The following is a 19,130-nucleotide window of genomic DNA, read 5'->3' as shown; positions in this document are numbered from 1 at the left end:
CACGAGCATTAAAAGGAATAAACTCATGAAGGGCATTCAGAAATAAAGATCATAATTTGGTCACATGTCACTTGGTTAAAAAATATCTGGCTTTGACTGAAAAAAATGATGAGAGCAGTGGTTTTAGGAGACAAAAACAATTTTAAAAAATTGCCCAGTCATACCATAATTGTAGCTTGAAGGTTCATATGAATCTATTGTTTTTCGTGGACAAATTTCAAGAAACTACAGAAAGATGATATTACATTAGCTCTTGAAAAGTGGGGTAATCACGTAAATATTCATACATACCATAATCTTGGATGAGGGTTGTCTTCAATGAATTGAGCAGCATCTTCGATGCCAACCTTTTCCAACAGATCACACGTATCTCTCAAACTCTGATAAAATTACAAACCAGAACATGAAATGTTAACCCCTTGCCAATGGGAACCTGGGGATACCTGTACTAAGTCTATGGGAACGACAGAATTCAGTATTCAACGTGTAAACTGCGTCACGTTTCCGATGACACATGCTCCATGGCAATCATTTTCAACAAATTTATTAATTTATCCAACAATGGGTGATGTTGGAAGCACGATATATATTGCCATTACTAACTGGAAAACAAAATCTGATTTTACAAACAAAAATCCAGGGGCCCGCAGAAAGAGTTGGGTTTAAACGCAAGCCAAAAAATTAATCGCAAGTCCCAAATGCATGCTGTTGATTGGTTGAAAATCAAGTTGCGCATGATTTTTAGAGTTGCGAATGATTGCAACTCTTTCTGCAACAGGCCCCGGATCACGTTGATAGCTGAACATCGAGTGAGATTCCTCCCAGGGTCAAGCCTTATTAAAGTTTGGTCCTGTGCTGTGGACCCTTTGCAATAACAAATTGGCAACAGTTTAAAGCTACTGAAACCATTCAGTTTGATTGGCCGATGATAAATTTGTTACAAAAATTGTGCATTTGTTACTATAAGCCTTTTTGAAATGGGGCATTCATCTCGTAAACGACATTCCAACAACACCAAATTCAAAATCATTCCTGTGTAGTTAAAATGTCTGTATGATTTTTTTGTTTGTGTGTTTACTTTTATTTTTGCATTCAAATAATACAATATCAATGTAACATAATTACATGCAACATACAACATAATCCATAAAATGAATAATATAGTCATAATACATTATGAATCTGGAAAATAATGACCTGAGCATAATCATAACTTATACATAATAATACTTAATGAATACAGGAGACTGCCATTTTAAGATCCTCCCATCAAAAATATTTGTATAACCTTGTTTATTTGTATGTATGAAATGTTTTTATCTTGCATTGGAAATAAATGAATTAACTTGAATTGAATTTATGTATTCTCATTTATTTTTGACTCACCTTGATATCTAGCTCTACCATGCATTCCTTTCCTGGATGTTCCGGATCCTTCATCACTTCATCCAATAAAACACTCTTAATCTGAAGGTCTTCAAACAGACAGATGTAGCCTGAACTCACAATGGGTTCCTGAACAAACAAAAAACAACCAAGAACAGACGATCATTCATTAAACCACTCTTAATCTCAGCCTACCACCTCCTCCTGCTACATCACAGACACCCCAAAAATCAAATAAAAATGCTTCTATACAACAGAACTCTCCAAATCTTAGCTGATCATGAAAGTTCCTCTATATTGGTTGAAGAGAAGTAAAATTTAACCTTTTGATCACAACACAAACGAAAATCAGAAGAATTACCTCGAAATTTTTGGCGGCTAATTGCTGCTTTCTTCAGCGATGACCAAAGTGACCAGATTTAACCTAGTGACGTAGCGATCGTTAATCGAGTCAATCTTAGATGTTAACCCCCCCACGCAACATCACTGACATCTAAACTTAAAGAAATTTTTCCAATACAACACTTTCAATCTCAAATTATTACCTCGGGGTCCAAGTTTCTAAAGATGTACATCCTGGTCTTTTCCATCATAGCAATGAGTTCAGCATTATCCTCGGCCCATCTCATATCCCAAACGTCTTTCCTTTCAAACTGCAGCGGCTGACCTATGACCTCTTGACCTTCAGGGTTGACCCACTTGGTGTCGAGGTCAAAGAATGTCAAGATCCCTGCGATGTCGATGATTGCCAAACGACTGCAAGTAAATAGTCAGATTCAGAAAATGTAACCTGAACTCAGGCAGGATATTCAGTAATACTTGATTGACCTTATGTCCAAGTTTCATGAACTAGGTCCATATACTTTCTAAGTTATACTGTCATTTCAAAAACTTAAGATTAGGTACTGACATCACCAACATCAACACCGCCAACGGCACCGTCGGAAAAGCGGCGCCTATAGTCTCACTCTGCTATGCAGCTGAGACAAAAATCCGCTATGGTTACTCAGGCAAGAGTAAGGGGAACCACTTTCGAGAGGTCCACCTACAAACCTCTCAATGAATTGTATCAGGTGGATTAATGAGAAAGCTATTCAGTATTTTTATGTCAATCCTACATTGCATTAAGGATAACTGATCAATATAATTAGTGATTAATAAATATAATCACTACTAATTTTATCACTGAAAATTTAATTTCATCACTTTTATTCATATAATAACAGTGATTGATTAATGTAAGCATTACTGACAGTTCATAAGGATAAAACCTGTTTGCTAATACCTTGGTCACATTTGCTCTACGGCGGCCGTACAGCGAGTCGAAAACAGCCATTTTATTAACTTTAATTCAAACCACCTATATGTGGTTGGACAAAAAAAATGTTAAAACGGCTGTTTTCGACTCGCTGTACGGCCGCCGTAGAGCAAATGTGACCAAGTTATAAATAATAACCAAAGGAAGAAGTCTCTTCTCTACCTGGAAGTACAGTTCAGAGACAAGGCATGAGGTCTACAGTTGACTACATGCTTGTTGACCAGGGCTACGTGTGGGAGTGAGTAGCGATGCAAGGTTCCAGATTCACGGCCGACGATCAACACCTTGTCAGAAGCAGCTACGCAGCAGATTGGATCCCTGGTGGGCTGTCAAAATAAAGCAAATAATGTGTTTTGAAAAACTCATCCTGTCAAAGACAATGGTCATCAAGACTTTTCATTCTGAATAGTCTGCACTTTGAAATTCATTTTGAAAATCAATCTTATTTTACACTTCAAAATACTGAAGTTTTGAGGGTTACTATTCAGGTTTCAAAAGATTTTCAGCAATAACATGATATAATTTAGTAAACAGATCCACAAAGATCACTATTGAAACACAAGTTCAGACATGTAAAATGCTGTTTCCTGCATTAATACATAGGCCAAAATAAATATAAGTAGAGTTGTGGTATACTTCCATTGATCTTTAATAATGTTCATCTGTCAGCATGTAAAAACAATAGTGGCCTGTATTCTGAACTCAGGTTTAATGTAACTTCTGTCATAAAGTAGTGATTTGACTATGGATAGCCAATTGTGACAAAAATCTTTATTAATATAGGTTAAATTCACAATCTCATTGGACACTCCAGTCAATCATAACTGTTTTGGAATGATGACTCAAATAGTTTGTCACCAGAAAAGCACGAGGCGAGAACAAACGAAATATCCGAAACACAAAATCCCCCCCAAAATATTGACATTTTTGGCTTCTCATAATTTTAGCACAGAGTTAGATCATGGCCCCTAAACTCTCCTACAGAATACAGGTCAATGTATGGCATTCTGATACTTAAACCTTGGTCTGACAATAGAACAAACTTCTGTGGAATGCTGGCCTCATAATATTTGCTCCATATTTGTGACAAATCATTATGTACCAATTAACTTATCATATATTTGCACTTTTCTATTCTTTCCATATCAAGACTCAATTATTTTTTGACAACTTTTTGCAGCAGGATATTAAAGATAACCGGCACTCCCATACAAGTGTGGTCTCAGTTAACCCAGGGTTGACTATTAAAACCAATGGGTTCTACTTACAGCGAATGCCTTGCTGAAGTCCAGGACACCGTCACCAGCTCCTGAAGGAGTATCATCAATGTGATAGACCCTCTCTCTTGAATCCTTCTTACGCCCCATGGCTGTGTTCACCTCCATAGCTGTTATCTTCTTGGGAGTTTTAAATTGCCAGATATAGATGGCTTCCTTGGAGGCAGCTATCACATGGGTCTTGGTCACAGCAACGAACGATGGCTCTGGGAACAGGAAAAAAATGAATAAAAAGCATATGTGAACTTGAAACCCTATCCTAGAGTTCTTATTTTACAATTTATTTTTTTTTCCCGATATATATCCATATACACAAGATGGCACATATCCGAAACTTGGTGGTATTCCATAAGGGGCTTTTAAAAAAAAGATAGACAACAAAATCAAATAACAGAAATAATGAAGCAGTGATAAACAAGATATAATGACGGATAGTGGATTATGATACAGACAACAGAGCACAGAATTCACATTTCTTCAGGGCCTAAAATTTGGATCACAAAAAATACAGTGAAAAGTCATGAAAATCAAAGCAAAATCCGATAAAAGAAAAATATGCAGAATGTAAAATATATCAATTTTTCTGTTTTAATCTGCTCTTCATAGCATTAATGTATAAATTGATAAGGTAATGGGGTAAAATAATCTTTGTATTGTCTACCTTTATAAGCATGGCAAGTTATGTTTTCTAATATATTATTCAATAATTTCTACTAACCTAAAACTATAGTCATGAATTGATAATCATTGAATATTGTAAAATTGAATGACTATGAGAATATTGCTGTAGAATTGCTAGTATTGGCTGTGAAAGCAGGTTTGGTAAAATCATGTGACTCACCTATATCAATGTACTTGGATTCCAGCGGAGTTCCAATGCAGTTACATAGCACAAGCACATACTGAAACAGAGGGAAAATGTTACTCTATATTGTGATGGGTGAATCAGTGTTTCATATATTATAATGGAATGAAAGCCTTGAAACCAGTTGAATTGTACAAAACAAAACAAAATCAAATATTCACAAATATTTGATAATAATTGAACAGATGATTATTATAATTATATTAAGGTCTTGGGAGCCCAGCCTTAGAAAGGCCATTGGCCTATGCTGGCTCCCTCATATTCTCATTTTTTCTCTTGTTAAATGTATTTCTATTTTTGTATCTTTAATTGTATATAGTGTATTCTTTGATTTGTATGTTGTATGTTTTTTAATGAGATTTGGAATGAATACTGTACATGAAATGAAAAAAAAAATGTTGAGATCACTAGTGCTATGGAGATCCTCCCATCGACACTGATCAAAACGTGAGATGTAACACATTAACTTGATTTGATTTATTTTTTCTTCTGCATTCATAACATTCATACACAACACAATTTTCATTACGTAACAGACATAATATATCGGTAATTGATTTGGTATGAATCATTAAGAAAAAAAACATATAAAACTCATTCTAAACAAAACTTAAAATTCCCCTTCATCACAAAGGCTTCAGAATGGAAAAATTATTTTTCAAAGTTTGATTACATCGATAGGAAATGCACACACATCATGTCAAAGAAGAGAAAATTTGGGGTAGGGATCACCAGTTGTGCAAAACTTAGGAAAAGATTTATAAAATGGCACCTGGATAACTTCAATAATCAAATTTCAGTCTACAATTTTAACCACATATCCCGCTTTACTCTGCACATTGAGACCCTTAGGTGTTACGTGTCCATTAAGAACTGTATCATTATTATTGATATATCTGGATGAACCAACAATGGGATAACCACCATCAAGCATATTATACAGGACACTCATTATTCAATAATGAATAAAGCAACTAAACTAGCATTGTTTTTTTTCCAAAATAAAGTGATGAAACAAAGATCGACCCAAATTCACAAAAGTGGCTTCAACTAGGAGAAAGTACAAAAATCATCCTACTTTTTGTAAAATAAAATGCAAATAACACACTGCACAAGTGCTTTTAATAACATTTATGGAACATATTCCATGTGCGTGTATGCCTAAGACCGAGGTAGAACTTTTAACCCTAAAAGAGCTGGGTTATTTGGACCCATCTCATAGCCGAGGGGGAGGATTCTGCCCCCCCCCCTTGGATATGAGATGGGTCTCGGCTATGAAAACACAACATGAAAATAACAAAACCATTAGAGCAGTGCACTGAAGTAAATTTCATTTAAAATAGCTTGGGCCTCAAAGATCTACGGCGTGTTTCACAAAGAGTTGCAACTATTGTAACTTTGCCATTATGGCAACTACATGTATCGTAGTAACACGGCTCAGCAGCCAATCAATATCAAATTTACAATGGAATACTCCCCAGGGAGAGGAGGATGTGCACACAATTATATGTGGGAATGACTGATTGCATTACGATGCGATTGATTACGATGACCAGGGTAAAAATGTATCTGTACAGCGCTTAGACACGTCGTTCCGATGTATTTAGCGTTATATTAAAGCGGATTATTAGCTGGTAGCTGCCATAATGGCAAAGTTTTAAATACATGTTGCTGTAACTCTTTAAAAAGGGCCCCTGGACATGTTTGTTGAACAAGAATTGAAGGGTAGTTCAGGTTTAACAAAATTGAAAGAAAACTAAATTTCCTTTCAATTTTGTTAACATGTAATGAAATATGCACTGGAAAAGGGGTTTATGTTATAGTTTCAGTGAAAAAAAAATGCTGGTTTGAAATCTTTGAACACAAACAATGTCAACTTCAATCTCTTTTGACGTATAATTTCACTTAAATTTAAGGAAAATCACTGCAAACACACACACACAAATAGAACAGAGAACACACCACACTAGTTACCTGAATTGGGTCAGAAGGATCCTGTCGCCATGGGAATGAGTGATTCATGAAAAGACATTTGGTGACTTACAATGACAGGCTTTTACTTATCATAAATATGAACACATATTTTTCATATTATAGAACCATTATTTTTAATTTTGTAAAATCCAAACCCTCGCCTACAGGGTATTCAAAGCCATAAGTCTAAATTTCAATGGGATATATATTTAAGCATGAAAATAGAGAGAATGAAAACTAAATGACAAAACTTCTTTTTTTTAATCATTTAACATACAGCTTTGCATGTCTCAATAATTCAGATGCAATGCAAAGAACAAAACATATTGACACTCGAAACTCACAAGTTTAATTCACTTGAAAAATATACATGATTTCTAAAATCTAGGAAGAGAAAAAAGCTGAGTGGATATTTTTTTACAATTTCCATCAAAATCAAATTGAAACCAATGTTCCCCTCGATTCAATCTTTCACTGCAGCAATCACATCTACAATACTATTAATAGCGCAGTTATACATGCAGCTCAAATAACCATGCCATGCACAGTAAAATAATGTTATAATAAAATTAACTCACCACTTGTCCCATGGTTTCATCTGCCCTTGTAGCTAGCACACAGTGGTCTCCATATGCCGTAACTGATAACAGATTCCTCACATACTTCACATATCTCTGGACAAAGCAAAACAGAAACAAGGATACTAGATTGATGAAAAACATTGATATTATTATTGTTTCAGGCTTAAAATTGATTTTGTTGATAACAAACTCTAAGAATTTGACTTCTGAAAATCAATCACATATCGATTTCTCAAAATGAATTTTTACGACCTTACATTCACTTCTTTTAAAAACCCTTGCGAAAGAAATTTCTGGCTAAATACAATTGAACCTGACAAGACAGATCTTCGAATGTTCTTGTGCTAAATCAGACACACCTTCCATTCTTCCCGATTTCAATACAGTGGTATTGAATTTCCTATAACCCCTATCTAATTTTGACAAATCATAAACTTGGCATCATTCAGATACTTGTTAATATTGAATAAAAACAAGAAAAAAGGAAAAAAAAGAAAATCAACTTGAGCTAAGGGGAATTTCATTTTGAGCAAAGAATAAGTCACCAATTGTGCATAACTTAAAAACAGCATCATTTTTACAATAATATCACATTTCTAACGACCCTCAACAATTGCCCCTTTCATACAAATATGCTCACTTCAGAGTTGAGAGTATCCCAGAAGACCACGCAGTTCTCCACTCGATCAGGCTTGGTAAAAGAATAGACCACGGTACTGGCGCAGTAGCCCCACTTGTAGTCGGGACGGATGTTGGCAAAGTAGATGTAGCTGTCAACGGCCAGGGCTATACGTAATCCTCCGCCTTCCCACGATATTGCAGACAACCCCTGACCAGGCACTTTCAAGGTTCGTAAATGCTACAGTACAAGGGTAGGATGTAAGATAAAGACAAATGCTTCATATTCACAATTGCTTGCAATTTTTTGTACACAGGTTACTTTAGAATTACCATTATGGTGCTAAAATTGAACTGATTGTATCTATGATGTTGCACACAAATATTTTCCTTTTTTTATATCTCAATGGTATTTTACTGATACTTTCAATAAAACATATAAATATAGATCAATAAGGACATATTCATACTTTTTTGTGCTCATACAAAGTAATGTATATAACAAAGTAAGCACAGGTACGTTGCATACAATTATTGCTTATGTGATAGAAAAGATAAGTATAGAAAAAAAAGAGTATAGACCCCAAAATTACAATCTTTTTAGCAGTGATTAGAAGTAAACAGTGGCATAATACATTTCAATTTTCTTTGGTGGAGATACAACTTTCCCTTCTTTTTAGCAATGTGCATTTCTTCTGTGTACAAAGGAAACAACATTCTTTTACAATAGTCAATGCTTGGCTTATTATTACCATTTATTCTTGTGTAAATACACCTCTTTGCTATAATAAGATATGATATTTTATTTTATCTTCTTGTTTTTCTAAAAATCCAACAATTATGGTCTGTTCGTCTAGTGTAGAAAAGTCCAACATCGATAAATAAGCTTCAAATTCGTTCCAAAATATTTGCACAAATTTACAATGCCATAGTGCATTTTGTAAGGTTTCATAGTCTTTACAACCCAAAGAGCATTCTGGTGAATCACTTATTATCAGTTTATACAGCTTATAATTAAAAAACAAAATGTTGTTCAGGACTTTGAACTGAAATTCTCTAGTTTTTGTATCGTTGGTCGTATTTATCAATATTTTTTCTAGCTTTGTATAATTCGGAATCACTTAAACTGTAATTACACTTTAATCAAAAAGAATATTTTCCTTCATTTAATGAAGTATTGTACCATATAATTAAATATGTATGGTAAGACCTCTATTTAGCATCAGATGCCAAATTACATAGATTTGCCATGAAATATGCTAATACTGATTAATTAAAGGATTCATTACAAAAGACTCAGACAGTCAATCAAGAGATTAGTATATATGTGTAAATAAATGAATAAAGAGATGAACAAAATATACATCAAAAAGAAAATATATGAATAAATAAACACAAAGAGAAATTTCATAAAGTAAATAATTTAATAAATTAACAAAATAAATAAACAAATAAAAAATTACACCACCATTATTTTTAAATGAAACACAGAAAAGTATTCTTCTATTACACTATACTTTTATCAGAATTTAGAACACAAGATGAAGTCCTCATGGATAGGATTCTGAATTAGTCATCATAAAAACTACTTTATCACAAAAAATTAAAACTAAAATTCACCTCTCCGAATGGGGTATAGAACTGAACGACATTGACATCCTTATCTTGCTGCAGGGACTTCTGTGTGCCGGCCACGGCTAAAGCTGACCCATTGTAGTTCCACATCACTTTGACGACCGACATGCCAGTATCTATCAGAACAGGGTCTACAAACAAGGTCATAGCAAACAGACAGGATTGTACATTATTGATATGTCTCCAATGCTACAACACACAAAATTGCTATGTGATTAAATTACTGCAGTGGTAATACAGATTCAGAGGATATGAAAAAGATGAAGATGAAAATCCATATATTGTTCAAAATAGACATGAAAGGAAAATTTGCTTTGCCTAATTGATCGTGGGCCCGGCAGCCGCCGTGCAGTGCCACATCGACCAGGCTCTATCCCTTTAATCATTGAACGCCGAACAGGGTAGCAGCAACTCCCATCTTTAACTTTTTTTGGTCTGACGCGGCCTGGGTTTGAACTCCCGACCTCCCGGTTGTGAGACAAATGCTTTACCAAATAAGCCAACACACTGGTCATATGTATAGGCTATCATGAGAATGAAAATTTAAGTACTTCCTGAGGTGTTTCACATTTAGATTTTTTTAAGGGCAACTTTGAGTACCGTAAGTAACGGTCTCTTAACAGCACCTTTTTCTCGGCTGGAAAGAAGCAAAAGTCGGGGGTGCGGTTTATACACGGTGACGGGTCTGAGTCAGCCCATCGTAACCCCTCCCGTACATGTAAGACGTCTGCCAGTTCACAACACATCGAGTGGCCAGGCGTAGCCGCCCAGGGCAATGTCGTTTATAGGGGTAAGAGCCGCGAGTAAGAGGAAGCGATCTTAATCAAATATTGTCCATAACAAACACACCCACCTTCATGACACTAATTATGACTTTATTCCTGATTCAAGGCAGCAAAGTTCCCTGGCTAAGTTCAAAGAGATGCCAAGCATACTCGGTATTCTGTCACAGCTGAGAGAGATTTGAGTGAGCTGAGAGTTTGCATTGTATTGTGATTATAGTGTGACTTAAGCTGGCGCTATTCATTTTATCCCCGATCCCCCCAAAGTCCAGTTACGCGCCAGTGCAGCTTATTTTATCTTTCCCCTTTGCTTTTCATAAGATAACATGTACACCACGCACGAGAGAGACGGCACGAAGCCGTAAAAAAACAAGTGGAAAAAAAAGTCAATTTCTGTTTCTTGAACCTTCTTGTAATCCTGTATCCAAAATTCATGCTAAGACATCGAATGCTAGACAAATTCTGAAAGTGATTGTGAGGTTGTGATGTAAGAAATGTGAATGTTTCTTCCTCGTACGTCAGGAAAGACACAGATAATAATTTGATAAGATGTACTGGTACTGTATCGTAGTTTGCAATGTACAAGAACGGCAGTGATGTATGTGTGTGTACACTGTGAGGTGAGTGAGTGTGTAAGTGGCCAATATTGTCGGGACCTTTCTTTCTTGCTAACATTTGTAGATGAATTGATCAAGAATAGCAGATTTCCGCATACCGGTAATCTCTTTGTATACTTTGAAATCATTTAACTTTTTTTTTTTTTTAGTCCAAAGTTGGGGGTGCGGTTTATAATCTGTTACTTACGGTACCTATCATACTTTATATAATAAAATAAAGTGTGTGACATCATTGGCTTCCTTACTCACTCACTAACCTGGGGCCTTTTTCATAAAACGTGTTATAATAACAAGTTCACAATTACAATTAGATGCTACAAAATTCGGATTGGTTGGTGGTAAATTTGTTATAGAAATTGTGCATTTGTTACATAAAAAGTCTTTACTAAACAAAACCCAGTATGTTCATATATCTGTTTTGTGAAAGTGAAATTGAAAATGCCATGACTTCCTGATATCTGTTCAAATAAAAAATGTTGTTGGGGTGGACTTGGCCTGTAAATCAATAGGCCCAATGCCAAGAGATAACAAGCAAAGATTTGACTTACTATCATCGGTCTCATCCCGCATGATCTGTGCTCTGCCGTTATCATAACAGATTGCCAAGGTTGGACAGCCTGGCTCCACTAGACCATACTTCCCATCGTACCAATCAACACCAGCAATGTGAACGGCACCAGTAGCATTTGTCAGACAGTACGCTGTCAATTTAGACTACAAAAGAATCAAAATCATAGAGCATTGTTTAATAAAATCAATGTTTATAACTTATTTTCACATCAGTTCATGACTTGCTATAGACTTACAATTACACTGTATTGTGCAATTAAGTGCATGGTGTGACAAACCTTCACAAGTTACTGTAGTGTACAAATTAACTGCATAGATGGCAGGAACAAAATGTTAACAAATCAAGACATTTGTGTTTAACACATGAAACCCCCGTTTCCATTCCCATTTCATGGAACTGATGCAGACATTACCAGAGCATTTAAAAAAAAATCTTATACATTTAAGCAGAAATAATCGATCCCATAAAAACAAGATGTTGCACACATGATTTTTTTTTCATAGCTAGTAACCGGCTTTTTTCACCAACTGAATGAGCAATCTTTACCATCTGTAGAAAAATAGAAAACAAGTGAACACCTTTTTGCAGTCTAGCCTTCGTGATGCAATTCAGCATAAATACTCACACAAAAGTTGCCTTGGTTGTCGTAGATGTGTAGTTCGCCATTAGTCATTCCGAAGAGAATGGTTTTGGAGTCGGGTGACCACTCCACCTGACATAGCTGCATTCCTTTGAGTTCTTTACCCCAGATCCGGTTACCATCCACCGACCCCACGATCACAGCACCTTCAAGATAGGAGAGGAGTTTCAAAATTAAAAACCTACATTCAACGTCAAAGGTGCAAAATGCATTACCTAGTTTTCCTCCTTTAATGAATGAATTATTATTTCCTCCAACCAACTTAAACTCAACTATTTTTTCATTGCCATCATGATAGAGTAAACTTACCATTGTTCCATTGCATGAACCCTTCTCAAGAGTCTTGTAACAAAAAGGTTAGCGATTGATCATACCCTTGATTTTCATGATGATTGTACATTGTAGTCAATGCAATCAATCGTAGACAATGTTCTATGATGATTGCTAAGCTTTGTGTTACAGACCCCATATGTTAATTTCCTTCAGCAAGAAATGCATTCACACTGAGCTGCACTGATTACTGAGCAATTACCTACTTTTCATGAAATTATCTACAAATACAAACACTTTGTCATTTTATTGGATATTGTTAGAATTTATCATGTGATTGAACAATTGCTGTATTTCATCTTCAGTTTTAAACAAAAAAATAAAATTTAAGAGGGTGGTTGGCAAACAACCTTGTACTTAACATTAGCCATATAAATTTTCTTTATAAAAATACACAGTATCTCAAGCATTCTTTGGAATGGTTAATTCATAATTGTGCATCATAATTGATGTTATCATTGCACTATTGCACTGTTTGTCTGATATTCTTTCCCCTTTCCTTTCGAGGCCTTTATCAATTTCAAGCTCTCCCACACTTCAAAATGTATTATGTCAATATATGTATTCATATAAAAAAAATCTGCTATTTGTTCAAATAATTAAAAAAAATATAGAAATTCATCAGGTATAAATATATTTCAATTAGATTATTAGAATGTATAGTCCCTATATGCATATGTTATTCATTACGTCAATTGCTTATTGTTATGTTATGCTAGGAAAAAATGATTACACTTGTATACATTTTTGTTATTGGAATGTGGAAATAAATAAATCAAATCCAAAAAACATTATCACTATTATTTGAATGGAGACAATAAACCATGATAGCATACCGTCTTCATAGACGATACAGATTCGCTGGCCATCTGACGTCCATGCCATGCTCCTAACGACAGACTTGTTTCTATTGTTGATCATCTCCTCAAACCAACAACCTGAAAAAAAAAATGAAACAATCAGACGGTCAAACTACATGTACATGGAAGAGCCATGATGTAGTGGCTCTGACTCTCGCCTTGAAAACAGAGGGTCGTGTGTTCGAATCCCACCTCAGTCTAGCGTCCTTTGGAAAGGCGTTAATCCACACTTTGCCACTCTCGACCCAGGTGCTAAATGGGTCCCCGGAATGATGTGAAAGACATTGTATGTTTGAATTTGCCAGGGCCATAATGAGGCTGCGATGAATGCAAGGAATGTTCCCCAGGGAGTGGAAATTGTGCACTTTTCGTGCGGGATTGAAATGAATCCAACGAATGGGGTAATAATATGCTGTAAAGCACTTTGAGCCATTTTGGGAAAAGCGCTTTACAAAAATTGGCTATTATTATTATTCTATAATTTCAAAATGTTTGACATCTCTAAAACCTGATCTTTCCTTTCCATAATATAATTAATGTCAAATTCATGACCCCAAAAAACAAAAGTACAAGTAAAAATATACAAATTTACCACCACAAATATATAAATAAAGGTAAAGTTTAACTTTAATTCTTAAAAGTACTTAAGAACTAAGAAAGAACTAAAATAAACTAAATTCAAAAGTAGTTCAATTCGATAATATACTTACTCCTCACAAAAATTATTTTAAATCAAGATAATACAGTTATGTATATCTATTGACATTCACCCAGAAGCATAAGGTTGATTTGGAATAACAAGTTGTTTTTTTTATTAATTATATATTCATACATATTCAATTGTTTAAAATTTGCAAAAGGAGAATCATTTCTAAGAAATAAACAATCAAACATAAATGTGAAGAAGTGAAAATGTTTGTTCTCTATTAAGTGGATACATTGTCTTTTTAAGCACATTAGAAAGTAATTTCAATATCACATTTTTATCAGTACTATACAATGATGAGAATACTTTACCCTTATAGAACATCCATACAATGATGAGGCCATACTCGTCACTTGAAGTCAGTTTCTGATACTGAGAGTTCCATGTAACAACTTGCACAGCACCTACAAAGCAGAAAAAAAAAGAAATAAATCAACATTTAGTGCCACATTTATAATACATCCAATGTCTCAGAATGGAATACCAGAAATATTCCACGAGTTGTTGAAAATATTCCACAAATCGCAAATAAGTAGAATATTGTAATAACATGTGGGATGTTTCTGGTATTTCATGATATAAAGCCATCCAGTATTATTATATCACCTATCCCATCCCCCCCCCAAAAGGAAAATAGAAGGGAGCAAGTTGATTAAACAAGTCATACATCACTTAGTATCACATTATTCCATTATTACCTCATAGGATAAATTTTGTTCATTGACATGCAACTTTTTATAAGCTCTCATATTCAATGGCAAATTTTGTACAGGAGTCTATGGGATATTAGTCAGATTTCGCTCCCTTTTAGGGATACGCTCTGATACTGCACAGGCAATTGGTGCAGACCAAAATATGCATTTTTACAGCATCACTTGAACAATCTATATAGATGATGATATAAAATATTGCATTTGACTTTAAAGAAATATTAAACAGTACATGTAGCTTTGACAGACAAATGCATGTGTATGTGTGCTTATGGCTATAATCAATTATCGTTTATTTCATATAGCAAGACACAGTATTGATTACGAGATTCCCTTGGGAGCATGACGTATCCACATAATTATTTTTGCCCTATATTGAGGAATGGATAACAACTGTGTTTATGGTATCTTCTGTAAGTTATTCTGCTTTCCTCAGAGCATCATGATAGTGGAAATTTCTGTAGATATTTACATTGTAGAATCAAATCAAATGAATTCAAATTTGGGCAAAATAATAAAACAAGTGGAATGTCTCTGGCAGTCTCACCTGCATTATGTGATTCAATATATCAACAGTGCTGAATTTGAAAACAGCTATTGAATACTTATTCACAAAAGAAAACACTCACATGATGATAAAATACCATGTCCATTGACCCAACATGACCTTTGACAACATTCATGTGAACTAAGACATGTGCAAAAGATACTTGATTACCCTTATGTCTATGTTTGATGAACTACATGTGTACATCCATAAACTTTCTAAGTTATGTTACCAATTCAACAAATACCACCAACACAACAGAGTTCATTGACCTTAAATGACCTTTGATATTGGTCATGTGACCTATAATGCACACAAGATATTCAGGGGTACAGTACCGGTACATGGTTACTCTTACGTCCAAGTCTCATGAACTAGATACATAGAGTTTTAAGTTATGATTAAAATTCCACAAATATCCCCAAGATTATCAAAGTTCATTGACCCTAAATGACCTTTGACCTTGGTCATGTGACCAGAAACACACAAAGGATGTTCAGGGATACTCAATTGCTATTACATGTATATCTACGTTTAATGAACTAGACTTATAAAATTTTAAAGTTATGATGACAACTCCCCCAAAAACCCATCAAGGTCAAAGTTTGTTGACCCTAAAATGTAAGTGACCTTTGACCTTAGTCATGTAACCTGTAACTCACAAAGGCTCTCCAGTGATACACTATTACCCTTAAGTTTGATGAACTAGGTCCATATACTTTCTAAGTTATGACAATTCAAAAACTTGACCTTGGTTAAGATTTCAATATTGATTCCCCCAACATGGTCTAAGCTCAATGGCCCGTATTCTGAAGTCGGGTTTAAGTTAAACTCAGGTTTAAAGTTGTGGTTTAAGTATGGGAAGCCAAACGTATCAAATTTGTTATTAAGTTGTATATTTCTTATGTTTACTGTGCTCTTTCCTGATTCATCGATGGTGAAGCCAATAATTTTTTTATACTTCCTAGACAATTATGAATGATTTAAGAGCCAAATGAGCTGAAGTATGATGTCTCTACTGTTAGTGATTTATGTGACAATTGGCTCGCCATACTTAAACTCCAACTTAAAACCCGAGTCTAAGTTAAACCCGACTTCAGAATACGGGCCAATGACCCTAAATGACCTTTGACCTTGATCATGTGACTTGAAACACAAGCAGGATGTTAAGTAATACTTTATTACCAATATGTCTAAGTTTTAAGAACTAGGTTAACTTAAGTTATGACATTTCAAAAACTTTAACTTGGTTAAGATTTCAATCTTAACAACGAAAAAGCGGTGCTTATAGTCTTGCTCTGCTGTGCAGGTGAGACAAGAATTGAATTCACAAAGATCAGATTTCATCTTCAACTGATATTGGTAAAAGAATTTCATAAAACAATAACTATTGTACGCAAAGTTGTCTATTATAAAGTTGTTACTAACTTACAAACAGTTCTGTAAAACATGGACCAGGGGGAAAGCAATGCTTACCAGAATGTCCTTCTAGTGTTTGATTCATAGAAAGGTTACTTGGTGCAGCAAGACCTCTCTGCTTTGCATCTTTTCCTAAAATTGCAACAAAAACATAAAATGAAAACATCATCGTTCATTTAATGGTGATAATAGTAGCACTTTTTGGATTCCACAAGTTTATTAGACATCTTGCAGCGGTAAATACATGTAACATTCAATAATTCACAGCTCAAACATATCATATTAATTTGAATTAGTATACAGTGACATACAGAGCACTCTTTGCCTATAGAATTCATCTTTTAAAATCCTTTTTAAACTGAACCACATATTACTGTACTATGTTGCAAAGCACACCCCCATTAAAAGACAATGAATAAAAAAAGAATACACCATTCAATGTGTTGGTTATCATTATTTCATATGTTACATCCTCAAGTTAAAAATCCCTAAATATGATTCTAAATCAGTACATATGAATGACTGATTCATGGATTTGACAAATAAGCCTGAGTCGAATCGATTTTAAAATCGGTGTTCGATCGATGTCATCGAACACCGGTGCAGATTTTGCAAAATCGGTGCATCGAAAAAAAAAAAAAAAATACGTCGGCCGGCCGATTCGTTTGGTTTACACAATCAATCATCAAAATATCAGTAATGTCCAACTTTACTACTACTTACTTGATTTCTATTGCCCCCAAAATGAAACCGAATGAGTAATTATGATGCTATTCACCATTAATTTGAAGTTTATTTCGATCATAGTTCGAGTCTTACTCGTCTGCTCGTACCGAGATAATTTATGCACGATGAATTCATGAATGGAAGTCATGGCCATCGATCGTGCATGCGCAGTACTGTTCTTTAATCAAACCAGAAAATGGCCAGAAATTGACGCGATCAACGTAAAATAAATCTTGCTTTCATGAACAATATTAAAATCATGACCATAGAACATTATTTAATCGTAATATTTAACAATAATTTGCATATGATAATCATTAATATGAATTTAGAGCTTGATGTGAAACGTTTGTATTTCGTTTCAATTTTCAATGGCGGACATCTCATGACGATCGACTTGACTTCTTGAGTCGAGCTAGTGCACTTGTCTAAAAAAAATAATCATCACGTCAGGATTGATTCTCGAACATTGTCTACATGCAAAAACTCTGTTCAAGTTCGTAATATCACCATATAATATCATTTTACATGACAAAACAGAGAAAATTGCGTTTGATATTTTTTCCCATCAATTTGAAGCTAGTTTGTGCCCAACTTTGGGCTCTGATTTCATGAATGGGAAAATATGTCATACGTCATCAAACACGCATGCGCATTGTGCTTATTTTCTCGGAGCTTGGAGGAGACGTCCAGAGATGGAACAATAGAAATAATCCCAGTATTATTTCTTCCATATGAACATAACATACTTTGCTGACATCGTCAATATTCTTAGTATGACCATAAAATCTTGTTAAATCGTAATAATTTAGATGAATTTAGGGCTCGATTCGAAACATTCGTATTTATTTTGATCGCATGCTCAATTGCGTCTAAAAAACTGGATTGTCATTATCAGGATTAATTCTCGAACATCGTCATAACTCATATTCCACAATCTTTCCTCACAATCGTTATATCAGCATTGAATAGCAATTCAAATGACCATCCAGAGAAAATTACGTATTTATTCCCATAAATTTATTTGGAGCTCATTTTGGATCCAACTACACAATCTCAGGCAAGTTACAGCGCTCTCCGTTGATTGCAATTGTTTGCTGGCGCTGACGTCAAGCACGCCTGTCGTTTCGGGAGAGTGAGTGTACGGAGCTGCGGACGGGGCTAGTGAATGGACTGCGAATGCTAGTTGACCGAAAATCATTCGGATCGACTCTGCGTGATTCATGTCTTTATTATCGTTTCATTTTAAACTTATATGTTGTCATCTGCAAATATCATTGTTGAAGATATTTTGGGAAGAATTCTGCTTTGGTCCCCGGCCTTTTTTGTGTGTTTTGTGATCATGGAAAATACAAACGAACTTTGCTCTGTCATCTGCTTGTGCAACGCTCACCCGGCCAACGCCAGCGCATACCGTCAGTGCGTAGTGCATATGCAAAGCGCATCGCATCGACGCAAAAACAAAAGACAAAATTTTCCCCGCCTTCAATATTCGATGCATCGATGTTCGATCGAATTAGAGCTGTCGAACACCGGTTTTCAAAATAATCGATATGACTCAGGCTTAT

General features: G+C 35.0%; 1 protein-coding gene across 2 annotated transcripts in view; it reads right to left on the bottom strand.

The window, feature by feature from the left end:
• LOC121419532 (WD repeat-containing protein 35-like) overlaps positions 1-19,130 on the bottom strand; it is a 36,187-nt gene that overhangs the window by 13,111 nt on the left and 3,946 nt on the right. Inside the window, exons 3-17 of one of the 2 annotated variants that reach the window (XM_041613990.1) lie at positions 16,894-16,968; positions 14,472-14,564; positions 13,431-13,532; positions 12,250-12,410; positions 11,602-11,767; positions 9,640-9,785; positions 8,042-8,260; positions 7,399-7,494; positions 6,821-6,841; positions 4,823-4,883; positions 3,973-4,187; positions 2,867-3,030; positions 1,932-2,142; positions 1,387-1,515; positions 292-380 (exon numbers count right to left, since the gene is read on the bottom strand). In XM_041613990.1, the coding sequence (XP_041469924.1) occupies positions 292-380; positions 1,387-1,515; positions 1,932-2,142; positions 2,867-3,030; positions 3,973-4,187; positions 4,823-4,883; positions 6,821-6,841; positions 7,399-7,494; positions 8,042-8,260; positions 9,640-9,785; positions 11,602-11,767; positions 12,250-12,410; positions 13,431-13,532; positions 14,472-14,564; positions 16,894-16,968 (1,948 nt within the window). The remainder of the gene's footprint in view (positions 1-291; positions 381-1,386; positions 1,516-1,931; positions 2,143-2,866; positions 3,031-3,972; positions 4,188-4,822; positions 4,884-6,820; positions 6,842-7,398; positions 7,495-8,041; positions 8,261-9,639; positions 9,786-11,601; positions 11,768-12,249; positions 12,411-13,430; positions 13,533-14,471; positions 14,565-16,893; positions 16,969-19,130) is intronic. The other variant, XM_041613997.1, reaches the window with a different exon arrangement.

The sequence above is a fragment of the Lytechinus variegatus genome, chromosome 1, assembly GCF_018143015.1.
Source record: "Lytechinus variegatus isolate NC3 chromosome 1, Lvar_3.0, whole genome shotgun sequence".
Taxonomy (NCBI): domain Eukaryota; kingdom Metazoa; phylum Echinodermata; class Echinoidea; order Temnopleuroida; family Toxopneustidae; genus Lytechinus; species Lytechinus variegatus.
This window is presented reverse-complemented; position numbering and strand designations above follow the sequence as displayed.